The sequence below is a fragment of the Solanum tuberosum genome, unplaced genomic scaffold (genome assembly GCF_000226075.1).
Source record: "Solanum tuberosum cultivar DM 1-3 516 R44 unplaced genomic scaffold, SolTub_3.0 scf00403, whole genome shotgun sequence".
Lineage (NCBI taxonomy): Eukaryota > Viridiplantae > Streptophyta > Magnoliopsida > Solanales > Solanaceae > Solanum > Solanum tuberosum.
In genome coordinates, this window is record NW_006239321.1 from 437,577 (window position 1) to 453,691 (window position 16,115).

General features: G+C 35.4%; 1 protein-coding gene and 1 pseudogene across 1 annotated transcript in view; both read left to right on the forward strand.

Moving 5' to 3' along the window:
• Window positions 1-1,062: 1,062 nt before the first annotated feature.
• Window positions 1,063-5,190, forward strand: LOC102583815 (LRR receptor-like serine/threonine-protein kinase GSO2; annotated as a pseudogene).
• An 819-nt stretch (window positions 5,191-6,009) lies between these two features.
• Window positions 6,010-16,115, forward strand: part of LOC107057895 (receptor-like protein 12) — an 11,594-nt gene continuing 1,488 nt past the window's right edge. The window contains exons 1-2 of the mRNA XM_015302984.1: window positions 6,010-6,319; window positions 6,539-7,025. Of these exons, the coding sequence (XP_015158470.1) occupies window positions 6,010-6,319; window positions 6,539-7,025 (797 nt within the window). The remainder of the gene's footprint in view (window positions 6,320-6,538; window positions 7,026-16,115) is intronic.

The window sequence follows — 16,115 nt, forward strand, 5'->3', positions numbered from 1 at the left end:
ATAGTTTTAAAGTTTGAAACTTAAATTTAAATTTTCAAACTTTTAAAGTGTGAAATTTAAATTTTTATAGTTTTATAGTTTTAAAGTTTGAATTTAAATTTTCAAACTTTTAAAGTGTGAAATTTAAATTTTTATAGTTTTATAGTTTTAAAGTTTGAATTTAAAATTTCAAAGTTTTAAAATGTGAAATTTAAACTTTTATACTTTTAAAGTTTGAAAGTTTGTATTTAAAACTTTAAAAGTATAAATTTTTTTGCTTATAATAAAATTACAAGAGTTTTAATATTATTTGTGTAATGTTCCTAATTTTTTAATTTTAATAATTTTTTTTTAATTATAAGTAACAGTTGGGACCCGGTTTCCGGTCCGGTCCGGTCCGGTACCGGTCTGTTACCGGTCCGGGACGGGTACACGGTTTTTTTCCCGGAATTACCGGTTCCGATCCGTCCTGTGGTGCCCGGTTCCGTTCCGGTTCCGGTCCGTCCCGGTCCGGTAGTCCCGGTTCTGGTTCCGATCCCGTTGCCAGCCTTAGTTGGGCTGTTGGAATAAGGAAAGTCTAATCCGGATTTTGGAAGGGTAATTTAGTCTTTTCCTTGCCCTATTATTTTAATCCGTTTTAGGAGTTTAATATGGGTCAAATCAGATTTTAGTCAGTTTTTGAAATTGGAAATTTAAACTAGGGCTTGGAGAAAGGAGAAAAGAGGAGAAAGGAGAAGAAGAAGCAAGATTCGTCGACTTCGTCAAGGATAGCTTGTGGATTTCGTCGAGGGTGATCCCTACAAGGTATGTGAGATCACATAGCGTTAAGTTAGTTCGCCCACGCGCCAAACATGATTCAATCCAGCGAATTTAAGTCTTTGAAAGTTTGGAAATTGAAGTTCTTGATGAACATTGTTGAAAGTTTTGTTGAATTTCTTGTGGGTTGTGTTGTTAGAGTTCTTGCGATTTGATTCACGTATTCGGGTGTAATTTTGGTTTGAATCTATCATATATTGAGGGTATAAATGATTCTAAGTGTTTGGGGAAAGAACCAATAGAGTTTAAAGGGTTTAGAGATGAAAAATGAAGAAGAAAAGTCGTCAAACACGTGAGTATAGGGGTGGGGAGTCGTGCCAGCCAGGTCTCCCTAGACCAGTCCCTGAATGCTAAGGGTTGGCGCCCCGCGCCTCTCAGAGCGCCAGGGATGCCAGTTCTCCCAATTTGCTCCCCACCTTTTCGTACTTATTCCTTAGCAATGTACCTATGTTTTCTAGTTGATTCCAACACTCTAAGGTACATCTAAACATCATGAAATCATCCAATACATGAGATCATGAACCTTGAATCCACAATCCAATTCAAGGAAAGTTAGGATCAAAGTCAAGAGAAGTTAAGAGTCAAGTCTAGAAGTTAAGAAGCAAATCAAAGCAAAGTTTTAAAGTTTCAAAAGTCTTTAACAAACGTTTTAACCTTATTTAAGACTTATGTTTCAAGTTAAGCAAAAGAGTAAAGAGTTGAGTTCATTTCTCAAAAAGTTACAAGGGAACTAAGTATTACCAAAGAGTTATAAATGTTTTCACATTTGAGCAAGAAAAGGGAACATCGATTCCAAGAAAGCTTTTAAGCTAAGTTTTGAGTAATTATCTCAAACCAAAGAAAGAAGTTTGTTTTTAAAACATATGAGCTAAGTATATTTTTGGTAGTAGTATTGAGCACCGATATGGGGATGCGAGTTCATATTAACTCAAGTCTCCATAAACCATGTAGCCATCATGGGTATTAATGAGTCATACTTTTTAGATGATCACATAGGTTAAGCTAGTGGATTCACTAAGTTAAGTAGGTATCATATGACAGCAAAGTATAGGACCATTCTAGCAGCGTGTCAAAAGACGTTGTATCACTACTTAGGCTCATAGTGATGGTTGTCAGTTAGAGAAACTCCCACCTAAACTATATTACTTTGTATATGAGTAAAGTTGAGTTTGTTATTGCATTTTCTTTAATGAACTAAGTTGCTTTTACAGTTTATAAAGTTTTTCATATAATGCATGTGTTTCATTGTTTTATTCTGAGTTAAGTTTTTTCATGAGTTGAGAAGAGCCAAGGTAAGTGTTTTCTTCAGATTCCTTTCAAGCCTATATCTTGTTTTATCATTCCAACTCGCATACTCGTACATTCAATGTACTGATGCCAGTTGGCCTGCATCTTCTTATGATGCAGACACAGGTAACCAGGATCAGCATCTAGCGCCTCGTTGATCCAGCTTGAGCATTCAGAGTCTGGTTGGTGAGCCCTCCTTGCATTCCGGAGGACTCGTTTATTTGCTTTCTAGTTTTTCAGATGTTAGGATGATCGGGGGTCCTGTCCCGACATCCCTCTTTGTTTTAGAGGCTTCGTAAACAGTTAGTAGTCAGACGTCTTTACATTATCATTTCATATGTTAAGACTTGAGTTGCCATTTTGGCCAAGTTGAATGTTGACCATTAAACATTCTGAGTTATTTCACTAAAGTTATTTGAGTAAGTTCATTTGATTGTAGTAAAATGTTTAGAGTCTTCCGCTGAGTCAGTAAGCCAAGCCAAGGGTTCGCTTGGGGCCAATAATGGTCTTCGAGTGCCGGCTACGTCCAGGGTGTAGGCTCGGGGCGTGACATAAATGACCTTAGATGGCTTTCTCATCTGTCTTCTCTAGAGTTTTTGAGTCTGAGTGGTAGCAACTTCCAAGTAAATAATTGGTTTCAAGAGATAACTGAAGTGCCTTCAATGAAAGAACTGGACTTGAGTGGTTGTGGACTTTCTAAGTTGGTTCCATCTCAACCTGATTTAGCCAATTCTTCTTTCATCTCTCTTTCTGTTCTTCATTTGTGTTGTAATGAGTTTTCTTCTTCATCCGAATATAGCTGGTTATTCAATTTTAGCACAAGTCTAACTAGCATTGACCTCTTTTATAATCAAATCATTGGTCAAATTGATGATCGCTTTGGGACCTTGATGTATCTTGAACATCTTAATCTTGCTGGTAATTTCAAGATTAAAGGCGGGATTCCCAGTTCTTTTGGGAATTTGACACGTTTACGTTATCTGGACATCTCTGACACTAAAACAAACCAATGGCTTCCTGAGTTGTTTCACAGGTTATCAGGCAGTAGGAAATCACTTAAGGTTTTAGGGTTGAATGACAACTCAATGTTTGGTTCAATTGTTAATGTCACAACATTTTCATTCTTGAAGAAATTATACCTGCAGAAGAATGTGTTGAATGGCTTTTTCATGGAATGACCGGGACATGTTTCTACCCTTGAGTATCTGGATTTGTCTGATAACCAGATGAGAGGGACATTACCAGATTTAGCACTGTTTCCATCATTAAGAGAGTTGCATCTTGGCTCTAATCAATTCCAGGGGAAGATACCACAAGGTATTGGAAAACTATCACAACTTAGAATTTTGGATGTCTCGTCCAATAGACGGGATGGATTACCAGAAAGTATGGGAAAACTATCGAACCTGGAAAGTTTTGATGGCTCATATAATGTCCTGAAGGGTACAATCCCTGAGTCCCATCTTTCAAATCTCTCCAATTTAGTGTATTTGGACTTGTCATTCAACTCATTGTCTCTAAGACAAGCTTTGATTGGCTTCCACCTTTTCAGCTACAAGTTATAAGCCTTCCATCTTGCAATTTGGGACCTTCTTTCCCAAAATGGCTTCAAAATCAAAATAACTACACTGTTCTAGATATCTCACTTGCAAGTATTTCAGACACGCTTCCAAGTTGGTTCTCTGATTTTTCCCCCGATCTAAAGATTTTGAATCTCTCAAACAACCAAATCAGTGAAAGAGTATCTGACTTAATAGAGAATACATATGGTTACATGGTTATAGATTTAAGCTCTAACAACTTTTCAGGGTCTTTGCCTCTAGTCCCTACCAATGTCCAAATATTTTATCTGCATAGAAATCAGTTTCTCGGATCCATCTCTTCAATTTGTCAAAGTAGAACTTCCCCGACTTCTCTTGACTTGTCACGCAACCGATTCTCAGGAGAACTTCCAGATTGTTGGAAGAATATTCTAATCTAGATGTTCTTAATCTAGCCTATAATAATTTTTCTGGAAAAGTTCCACCTTCATTAGGCTCCTTGACAAGTTTGGAGGTTGTATACATACGCCATAACAGTTTTAGTGGAATGTTGCCTTCTTTTTCACAATGTCAGCGGTTGCAAATCTTGGATCTTGGAGGAAATAAGTTGACAGGAAGAATCCCAGCATGGATAGGGACTGATCTACTCAATTTGCGGATTCTAAGACTGCGATTCAACAGATTTTATGGTAGCATACTATCAATTATCTGTCAGTTTCAATCTCTTCAGTTACTGGACCTTTTAGCAAATGGATTATCAGGGGAAATTCCACATTGCTTCAACAATTTTACCTTATTATATCAGGATGATAGTTCTGGTGAGCCAATGGGATTTAATATCCAAGGTATCTATGGTAATCCTCTTACTTACTACTTGTACATTGGTGACTTATTGATTCAATGGAAAAACCAGGAGTCTGAGTACAAGAATCCTTTATTATATCTGATGACTATTGATCACTCAAGTAATGAATTGGTTTGCGGTATACCTAAAAAGATAGCTGAGATGAGAAGATTGCAGTCTCTGAACCTTTCAAGAAATGATCTAAATGGAAGTGTCATTGAAGGAATTGGTCAAATGAAGATGTTGCAGTCTCTTGACTTATCAAGAAACAATCTTTCTGGTGTGATCCCTCAAGGTCTTGCTAATTTGACTTTCTTAGTGTGTTGGACTTGTCGAACAACCACTTATCCGGGAGAATTCCATCAAGCACTCAACTGCAAAGTTTTGATAGATCATCCTACAGTTATAATGCTCAACTATGTGGTCCTTCTCTTCAAGAGTGTCCCGGATATTCTCCTCCTAAACCTCATATCGATCATGGCAGCAACACCAATCCATAATAACATGACGATGATGAGGAGTTCCCATATCTGGAGTTTTATATATCAATGATGATAGGTTTCTTTGTCACATTTTGGGGAATCTTGGGTTGTTTAATTGTCAACCGTTCTTGGAGAAATGCCTACTTCACATTCTTAACAGACATGATGAGTTGGCTCGATATGATGTCAAGAGTCTGGTTTGCAAGACTCAAGAAAAAGCTGACGAGGGCCTGATAAATGTAAAGTTTGTGTGTAGTTTGTTTATTTTTAAGAAAAAGCTCGATAGTTGAGGTGTGTGCAAGTTGATCCGAACATCACTGTTATAAAAAAAGAAGATGATGAAAAGCTTCATCCCTAGCCCTTGGAAATTTCTCAATTCACATTCACTTATTGATATATATCTGGATGGCCTACAGTAATGTTAACCCTTGTCCAGTTTTGCTTTACTTACTATTTATTTTGGTATGTAAAAGTCAAATATACTCCATTTTTTTTACTCTAGGTACTTGTTTATTCTGCAAGTCAAAGTAGAAGAAGATTAGATGTTCATATGGTATAATCTTTCTTTTATTTTCTTCTCAAAGTAGGGTCACTTGACTATGATATCAAACTTAAGTTGGTTGTATAATTAGAAAAAAAAATCTGTATGATTTATTCTTAACGAGTCTTTGTTAACTCAAAAACAACCTCTCTACCTTCACAAAAGTACATGCATACAGACCACCCTGCCTAGACCCCACTTCTCGTAATATAATAGGTATGTTGTTGTTGTTGAGTCTTTGTCTAATATTCAGAAATAGCCTCTCTACTTTGACAATAGTACGAATATGGTTGCGTACACACTACCCTCCCCAGACTCCACTTGTCGGAGTATAGTAGGTATGTTGTTGTTGAGTCTTTGTCTAATATTTTGGTTGGGTTTGAGAAGGATTTAAAATCATGGATTTCTGTTTCCTATTTATATAAAAACAAGTAGATGCTTGTAGGAACCATGTTATAGTTGAATAGGTTAAAAGTTTCAGAAATACAGAGAATTTAACAAGACCCTTTGTATAGTTACATGGGCAAAAGAAATAATCCAAGAGGCTTTCTTATTACTTGGTCTTTACTGCTCCTAGAGACAGCTTTTGGATTAACTTCAAGAGAAGTTAGCAAGACCCTTTGTATAGAAAAGGGGAGAGATGCCCTTCTTGAGTTTAAAAGAGGCCTTAACGACGATTTTGGTCGTTTATCTACCTGGGGTGATAAAAAAGAATGCTACAAATGGAATGGTATTGAATGTGACAAAAGAACAGGTCATGTTATTGTTCTTGATCTCCACAGTGAGGTTACTTGTCCAGGCCATGCTTGTTTTGCTCCAATATTGACAGGTAAACTTAGTCCTTGTCTACTTGAGTTAGAGTATTTGAATTTCTTAGACCTCAGTGTAAATGGATTTGAAAATAGTGAGATACCAAGATTCATAAGCTCCCTTAAGAGACTAGAGTACCTGAACCTTTCATCTTCTGATTTTTCTAGTGAAATTCCAGCATAGTTCCAGAATCTAACTTCTTTGAGAATTCTTGATCTCGGAAACAATAAACTTATAGTAAAGGACCTTGTGTGGCTTTCTCATCTCTCCTCTCTAGAGTTCTTGCGTCTTGGTGGTAACTACTTCCAAGCAAGCAATTGGTTTCGAGAGATAACTAAGGTCCCTTTATTGAAAGAATTGGACTTGAGTGTTTGTGGACTCTCTAAATTCGTTCTGTCTCCAGCTGATCTAGCCAATTCATCTTTGATCTCTCTTTCTATTCTTCATTTATGTTGTAATGACTTTTCTACTTCATCTGTATATAACTGGTTATTCAATTTTAGCACAAGCCTAACTAGCATAGACCTTTCTCATAATCAACTCATTCGTCAAATTGATGATCGCTTTGGGAGCTTGATGTATCTTGAACATCTTAATCTTGCTAATAACTTTGAAGTTAAAGATGGGGTTCCAAGTTCTTTTGGGAGCTTGATGTATCTTGAACATCTTAATCTGGACATGTCTAACACTCAAACATACCAATGGCTTCCTGAGTTGTTTCTCAGGTTTTCAAGCAGTAGGAAATCACTTGAGGTTTTGGGATTGAACGACAACTCGTTGTTTGGTTCAATTTTCAAACAACTTTATGAGGACCTCTGTAATGAGTTGTGGTAACTTCACGTATACTCACACTACTTTTAACGCCCATTTATGTATTTACAAGATATTTTTTAAGAATTAGCCAAATTCTCTGATTTTTCGTGTTTATTAGCCCATTGATCTGGCTCTTAGAGCACCCAATTTTTTTTCTCTCAAAAAACTTTAGGAGGACCTCCTTAATGAGTTGGGGAACCTTCACGTATACTTACATCATTTTATTATGTCAATTTCCGCATTTACAAGCCCTTTTTAAGAAATGCCCAAATTCCTTGATTTTTCGTGTGTTTGCCCATGGATCTGGTGTCCGAAGCACCCAACATTTTTTTCTCAAAAAAACTTTATGAATACCATTGTAATGAGTTGGGAAACATTCACGTATACTCACACTATTTTTAATGCACATTTCCGCATTTACAAGCCCTTTTTAAGAATCGTCTAAATTCCCCAATTTTTCTTGTGTATTAGACCATGGATCTGGCGCCCGGAGCTCCCTAAATTTTTTCTCTAAAAAAACTTTATGAGGACCTCTGTAATGAGTTGGAGAACCTTCACGTATACTCACACCATTTTTAATGCCCATTTCTACATTTACAAGCCCTTATTTAAGAATCGCTCAAATTCGTTGATTTTTTGTGTCTATTAGGCCATGGATCTGCCGCCGAAGCACCCAAAATATTTTTCTAAAAAAACTTTATCAGGACTCTATAGTAAGTTAGGGAACCTTCACGTATACTCACATATTTTTAAACTCCCATTTCCGCATTTACAAGCCATTTTTTAAGAATCGCCAAAATTTCCTGATTTTACATCTATATTAACCCATAGATATGGCGTCCGGAGCACCCAAAATTTATTTCTGAAAAAAAATTGTGAGGACCTCCGTAATGAGTTAGGGAACCTTCACGTATACTCACACCATTTTTTCAACGCCCATTTCCACATTTACAAGCCCTTTTTTAAGAATTGCCCAAATTTCACATTTTTAGTGTGTATTAGCCCATGTATCTGGCGCCGGGAGCACCCAAATTTTTTTTCTCAAAAAACTTTATCAACACCTCCGTAATGACTTGGGGAACCTTCAATACTCACACCATTTTTAACGCCCATTTCTGCATTTACAAGACATTTTTTAAGAATTAGCCAAATTCCTCGATTTTTTGTGTGTATTACTATGGATCTGGTGCCTAAAGCACCCAATTTTTTTTCTCAAAAAACTTTAGGACGACCTCCTTAATGAGTTGGGGAACCTTCATGTGTACTTACAACATTTTATTAATGCCAATTTTCGCATTTACAAGACTATTTTAAGAAACGCCCAAATCCTCATTTTTTTGTGTGTATTAGCCCATGGATTTGGCACCCGAAGCACCCAAAATCTTTTTCTCAAAAAACTTTATGAGGACCTTTGTAATGAGTTGGAGAACCTTCACGTATAATCATAATATTTTTTTGATGCTCATTTCTTCATTTACAAACCATTTTTTAAGAATCGCCCAAATTTCATGATTTTCGTGTATGTTTACCCATGGATCTGGGACAAGAAGCACGCAATTTTTTTTCTCAAAAAATTTATGAAGACCTTCATAATGAGTTGAAGAACCTTCACGTATACTCATACCATTTTTTAACATCCATTTTCGCATTTACAAGCCCTTTTTTAAGAAACGCAAAATTCTCTGAATTTTTCGTGTGTTAGCCCATGGATCTGGTGCCCGGAGCACCCAAAAGTTTTTTCTCAAAAAACTTTATGAGGACCTCCGTAATGTGTTGGGGAACCTTCATGTATATTCACACTATTTTTAACGCTCATTTCTGCATTTACAATCCTTTTTTTAGAATCACCCGAATTCTCTAATTTTTCTTGTGTATTAGCCCACGGATCTGGCGCTCAGAGCACCTAAACTATTTTCCTCAAAAAACTTTATGAGGACCTCCATAATGAGTTGGGGAACCTTAACGTATAATCACATCATTTTTAACGTCCATTTGCATTTATAAGCCCTTTTTTTAGAATCTCCAAATTCCCCGATTTTTCGTGTGAATTACCCTATGGATCTGGCGCTTGGAGCACCCAAATTTATTTCTCAAAAAACAATATAGGGACCTTTTCAATGAGTTGGGGAACCTTCACGTATACTTATATAATTTTTTAGCACTCATTTCTGCATTTACAATCCCTTTTTTAAGAATCGCCAAAATTCTCCTATTTTTCGTGTGTATTAGCCGATGGATTTTACGCTCGGAGCACCAAATTTGTTTTTCTCAAATTTTTTTATGAGGATCTCTGTTATGGTTTGGGGAACCTTCACGTATACTCACACCATTTTTAAAGTCAATTTCTGCATTTACAAGCCCTTTTTTAAGAATTGCCCAAATTCTCCGATTCTTCGTGTGTATTAGCCCATGAATCTGGTGATTGGAACACCCAAATTTTTTTCTCAAAAAACTTTATGAGGACCCCATAATGAGTTGGGAAACCTTCACGTATACTTACACCATTTATTAACGCCCATTTTCGCATTTGCAAGCCTTTTTTTTAAGAATTTCCCAAATTCTTCGATTTTTCGTGTTTGTTAGCCCATAGATCTGGCGCCCAAAGCACCCTAAATTGTTTTCTCAAAAAACTATATGAGGACCTCCGTAATGAGTTGGTGAACCTTCACGTATACTCACACCATTTTTTGAACACTTCACATTTACAAGTCATTTTGGAAGAATCGCCTAAATTCCCTAATTTTTTGTGTGTATTAGCCCATGGAGCGGGAGCCCGGAACACCCAATTTTTTTTCCAAAAATCTTTATGAGGACCTCCGTAATGTGTTGGGATACCTTCACGTATACTTACACCATTTTTAACGCCCATTTCCGCATTTGCAGGCCCTATTTTAAGAATCCCCCTAATTCTCCAATTTTTCGTGTGTATTAGTCTATGAATCTGGCGCCCAGAGTACCCAAAATTGCTTTCTCAAAAAACTTTATGAGGACCTCTGTAATGAGTTGGCGAACCTTCACCTATACTCACACCATTTTTTTAACGCTCATTTCTGCATTTACAAGCCATTTTTGAAGAATCGTCCAAATTTCTTGGTTTTTTATGTGTATTAGCCCATGGAGCTGGCGCCTGGAGCACCCAAATTCTTTTTTCAAAAATACTAATGAGGATCTCCGTAATGAGTTGGGGAACCTTCATGTATACTCACACCATTTTTAACGCCCATTTTCCCATTTACAAGTCCTTTTTTAGGAATCGCCCAAATTCCCCGAATTTTTGTGTGTTAATGCTTATGGATCTGGTGCCCGGAGAACTCAAAATATTTTCCCCAAAAAACTTTATGAAGACCTCTGTAATAAGTTTGGTAACCTTCACATATACTCACACTATGTTTAACGCCCTTTTTCGCATTTACAACTCTCTTTTTTAGAATCGCCAAAATTCCATGATATTTTGTGTGTATTAGCCTATGGATCAGGCGCTTGGAGAACACAATATTTTTTTATGAAAATCCTTTATGAGGACCTTTGTAATGAGTTGTGGAACCTTCATCTATACTCACACCATTTTTAAGAATTGCCCAAATTCCCTGATTTTCATGTGTACTAGCTCATGGATCTGGCATTCGGAGCACACAACTTTCACGTATACTCACACTATTTTTTTAACGCCCATTTCCTCATTTATAAACCTTTTTGTAAGAATCACTCAAATTCTCCAATTTTTCGTGTGTATTAGCCAAAACATCTGTTGCCCGAAGCACCCAAAATGGTTTTCCCAAGACTTTATGAGGACCTCCGTAATGTGTTGGGGAACCTTTACGTATACTCACACCATTTTTAACTTCCATTTCTGCATTTACAAGCCCTTTTTTAAGAATCGCCCAAATTTCCTGATTTTTCGTGTGTATTAGCCAATGGATTTGGCGCCAGGAGCACCTAAAACTTTTTCCTCATAAAAATTTATGAGGACCTCTGTAATGAGTTGGGGAACCTTCTCGTATACTCACACCATTTGTTTAACCCCCATTTCCTAATTTACAATCCTTTTTTTGAGAATTATCAAATTCACCCATTTTTTATGTGAATTAGTCTATAAATCTGGCGCGCAGAGCACCCAAAATTTATTCCTCAAAAAACTTTATGGGGACCTTTGTAATGAGTTGGGGAACCTTCACATATACTCATACAATTTTTTTTAACGCCCATTTCTGCATTTACAAGTCCTTTTTTAAAAATCGCCCAAATTCTCCTATTTTTCGTGTGTATAAGCCCATTGATCTGGTGTCCAGGGCACCCAATTTTTGTTTCAAAAAATTTATGATGATCTCCGTAATGAGTTGGGGAACCTTCTTTTATACTCACACCATTTTTAACTCCCATTTCCGCATTTACAAGCCTTTTTTTAAGAATCGCCATAATTCCTTGATTTTTCATGTGTATTAGCCCATTGATCTGGCGCCTAGAGCACTCAATTTTTTTTTTATCAAAAAACTTTATAAAGTCCACCGTAATGAGTTAGGGAACATTCACGTATACACACTATTTTGAACACCCATTTCGGCATTTAGAAGCCCTTTTTTAAGAATTCCCTAATTTTTCGTATGTATTAACCCATGGATTTGGCGCCTGGAGCACCCAAAATTGTTTTCTCAAAAAACTTTAAGATTACCTCTGTAATGAGTTGGGAACCTTCATGTATACTCACACCATTTTTATGCACATTTTCGCATTTACAATCCCTTTTATAAGAATTGTCCGAATTCATCGATTTTTCGTGTGTATTAGCCCATGGATCTGGTGCCTAGAGTACTCAAAATTCTTTAATAAAAACACTTTATGAGGACCTCCATAATGAGTTGGGGAACCTTCACGTATATTCACACCATTTTTAACGTCCGTTCCCGCATTTACAAGCCCTTTTTTAGGAATCGCCAAATTTCCCATTTTTTCGCGTGTATTAGCCATAGATCTAGCACCTAGAGCACCCAAAAATTATTTTCTCAAAAAACTTTATTAGGACCTGTGTAATGAGTTGGGTAACCTTCACCTATAATCACACCATTTTTAACGCCCAATTCCGCATTTACAAGCCATTTTTTAAGAATCACCAAATTCTCCAATTTTTTGTTTGTATTAGCCCATGGATCTGGGACCCGGAGCACCTAATATTTTTCTCAAAAAACTTTATGACGACCTCCGTAATGAGTTGTTGAACCTTTACGTATACTCACACCATTTTTTTAACGCCCATTTCCGCATTTACAAGCACTTTTCTAGGAATCGCTCAAATTCCTCAATTTTTCGTGTGCATCAATAGATTGATCTGGTGCCCAGAGTACCCATATATTTTTTCTCAAAAAACTTATGAGGACCTCCATAATGAGTGTGGGAACCTTCATGTATACTCGCACCATTTTTTAACGCTCAGTTCCGCATTTATAAACCTTTTTTTAAAAATCCCTAAATTCCTCAATTTTTCCTATAACCAATGGATATGACGCCTGACGCCTGTATTATCGAAAATCGTTTTCTAAAAAAAATTTATGAGGACCTCCGTAAAGAGTTTGGGAACCTTCACGTATACTCACACCATTTTTATGTCATTTCCACATTTACAAGCTCTATTTTAAGAATTGTCCAAATTTCTAATTTTTCGTGTGTATTAATTATCCCATGAATTTGGCGCCCGGAGCACCCATAATTTTTTTATCAAAATTTTTTAAGAGGACCTCCGTAATTAGTTGGGGAACCTTCACGTATACTCACACCATTTTAATGCCCGTTTCCGCGTTTATAAGCCCTTTTTTAGGAATCGCCCAAATTCCCCAATTTTTCATGTGTTAGCCCATGGATCTAGCGCCGGAGCACCAAATTTTTTTTTTCTGAAAAAACTTTATGAGGACCTCCGTAATCAATTGGGGAACCTTCACGTATACTCACACCATTTTTTTAAAGCCCATTTCTACATTTACAATCCTTTTTTTTAAATCGCCCAAATTTCCCGATTTTTCATGTTTATTATCCTATAGATCTGGCGCCCAGAGCACCCAAATTGTTTTTCTCAAAAACTTTATGAGAAAGTCAGTAATGATTTGTGGAACCTTCATGTATACTCACACGATATTTTAATACCCATTTTAAAGAATTTTCCAAATTCCCCGATTTTTCGTGTGTATTAGCTCATGGATCTGGCGAGGAGAACCTAATTTTTTTTCTCAAAAAACTTTATGATGACCTCCGTAATGATTTGGGGAACCTTCACGTATACTTACACCATTTATTTAACATCAATTTCCGCATTTACCAGCATTGTTTTAAGAATCGCCCAAATTCCTTAGTTTTTCGTGTGTGCCCATGGATTTGGTGCCCGAAGAACCTAACATTTTTTTCTTAGAAAAATTTATGAGGACCTCTATAATGAGTTGGGGAACCTTCACGTATACTTACTGTTGACACCAATTTTTGTCCCTCCTTTCTTCTAATTTATTTCGTTGAGCTTCTAAATTGCTAATAAGTCGAATACTTTATAATTCACTATTACTTTCCATTTATCTCTATTGTTATCGTAATCACTTTAACTTTTATTATTTTTTATGATTATCATATTTTTACTATCATTTCCACTACTTCAAAATTATACTTTTTATTATCAACATTACTATTATTTCTTTAATGCCATCTTGTTTAAAATAGTATGTCGTTACTTTATTTCAAGTTTCTTACTTACTAAAACTTTATATAATATATTATATTGATTACTAAAGTAGAAGCTCAAATGAATTAATTTCAAGGAGGGAATAGGCCATGAAAATTTGTCCATTTCAAGCCCATTTACAAGCTTAAAACAATGAGCCCAAAAGCTCAAATCATCTAAGCCCATCCAATCTCTATTGATTCTAGCGCAAATTACAGAAATACACACCTTTTGTTTCACTTATTTTTATTATTCCCTATTACTTTTAAAAATCTCCAAAATCCCTTATTTCTTTAAAGTATTCGAGCTGCATATTAATGTATCCGAGCCAATATTTAATGTATCCTAGTTATACATTAATGTATTCGAGTCAGTATTTAATGTATCCGAGCTACATATTATGTATTCGAGCTAGTTTTTAATGTATCTGAGACACTATTTAATGTATCCGAGCTTCAATTATTGTATTCGATTTTTTTAATTTTTAAGGGATTAATGTAATTTGAAACTTATTAGGGATAGATTGTAATTTCATATTAAAACTATGGGATTTATGTAATTTACCCTTGATTCTATCTTATCATCAACCCATATCATTTTCCAAATACAAAGATAAGACTTTACCCTAATCCCTCCATACAAACAAACATACTGCATTATCTTCTTATCCTTTCCACTTCTGACAGAAAAATCAAACTTCTTTATGCCAAAGTAAAAGTTGTCTTGCCATTTCTGTGAAATAACTCGACACCCCCTCTAGCAAATTTTTTTTCCCCATACTATTTTTATAATTAGAAAATAGTAGGTGCTAGTCAAGATCTTCTTTTTCAAGAATTGATTTCTTAGAATCAATAGTCTGATAAATCTGATATTCACAACAGCTCTATTTGACCATAATTTAAAATTCAAATCCAAAATTCCCGCTCAAACAAGTTGTTATCTTACAATTTCTTGTCTATAAATACTCACTAAAACTCTTCAGGCAAGGGAGAAGTTTCCAGTCGCCTCTTTCCCCTCATGCTTTGCTATTTTCTTACTCCCTCCGTCCCATTTTATGTGACACCATTTCCTTTTTGATCAGTCCCAAAAAGAATGTCACATTTCCTTATATGGTAAGTATTTAAAGGTATAATTCATATTTTATTCTTGTTGGTCCCACTTAATCTTAAAGATAGTACTTCAATACATTTATGAGAAGCGAGAAAGGTGAATCTACTTTTTAATATGACTATTTTTTGAAGAGGCAATTTTATAAACATTTGAAAGTCTTCATGTATTTCTTAACCTTTGTGCTATTGGGATATACTATTAACCATATGGTTGAGTTATAGTATTGATTTTAATCCTTTATAAAGTCTTTACGTTTTATGTAAGTTGTTACAATAAAGTTTTTTTTTGAATAGATCATTGTGTTTATATGTGTGTCCATTGTTTATATAGTAGACGATTTTTGAGTATGGAGTTGCTTAACTCATACGCGGAAGATTGAAAGTTCCGGTTCTTATAAGTCATAAATTAAATGTTCACAATCAAAGATGAAATTGGACAAACATCTTGATGATTGTAACACAAGATTAAATGTAATTCAATCTTAATTATGGGAATGGTAAAATTCCAACTTCTTGTGTTAGTACATTTTGCATGTATTGAACGGACCAAATTGAGATATGCATTTAGGTTCTGAATTTCAATAGATAATATCTCTAGTCCATTACATGAGCTTTTACTCTTAATCTTGATATAGTTATTATGATCTGTGTAGTTTGCTTTATTATTATTTTCATCTATTAAAAGGTGAGACTCTAGGATGAGTCGAAAAAAAATTCCTAATGGATTGGATAATAACAAATTACATACGTGGAATAATAATTAGCTGATAGAACCATATCTCGGATATGATAAAGAAGACACCCCTTTATGGTTGTTATAAATAGTCACGTGAAAACCTTGCAGGTGGATTATATATGTATATCTGTCATGTGAATTAATTTAAGCATAAAGATAAAGGATTAAATTAATCAATGGATTAAATTTTTCAGAAGTTTAATTTAATTGATTGGTGTCGGTAATTCTAACATGGGGAGTTAAATAAGTTGTAACGAGAAAGAAAAAAAATTGAAATTAAATAGAGGAGTGCAGTTGCAGATTTTTAGTGGTACAATCTGTGATTTATTATGATATGGTTAATTCATGCTTTTTACGAATTAAATATTATAATTGGAAGCCTCTGCTAATAAATTTGTGGTCCCTACTATGCCTGATTAATTGATCGAGTTTGGAAAAGAAAAGGACTGTTAGTATTTTTTTT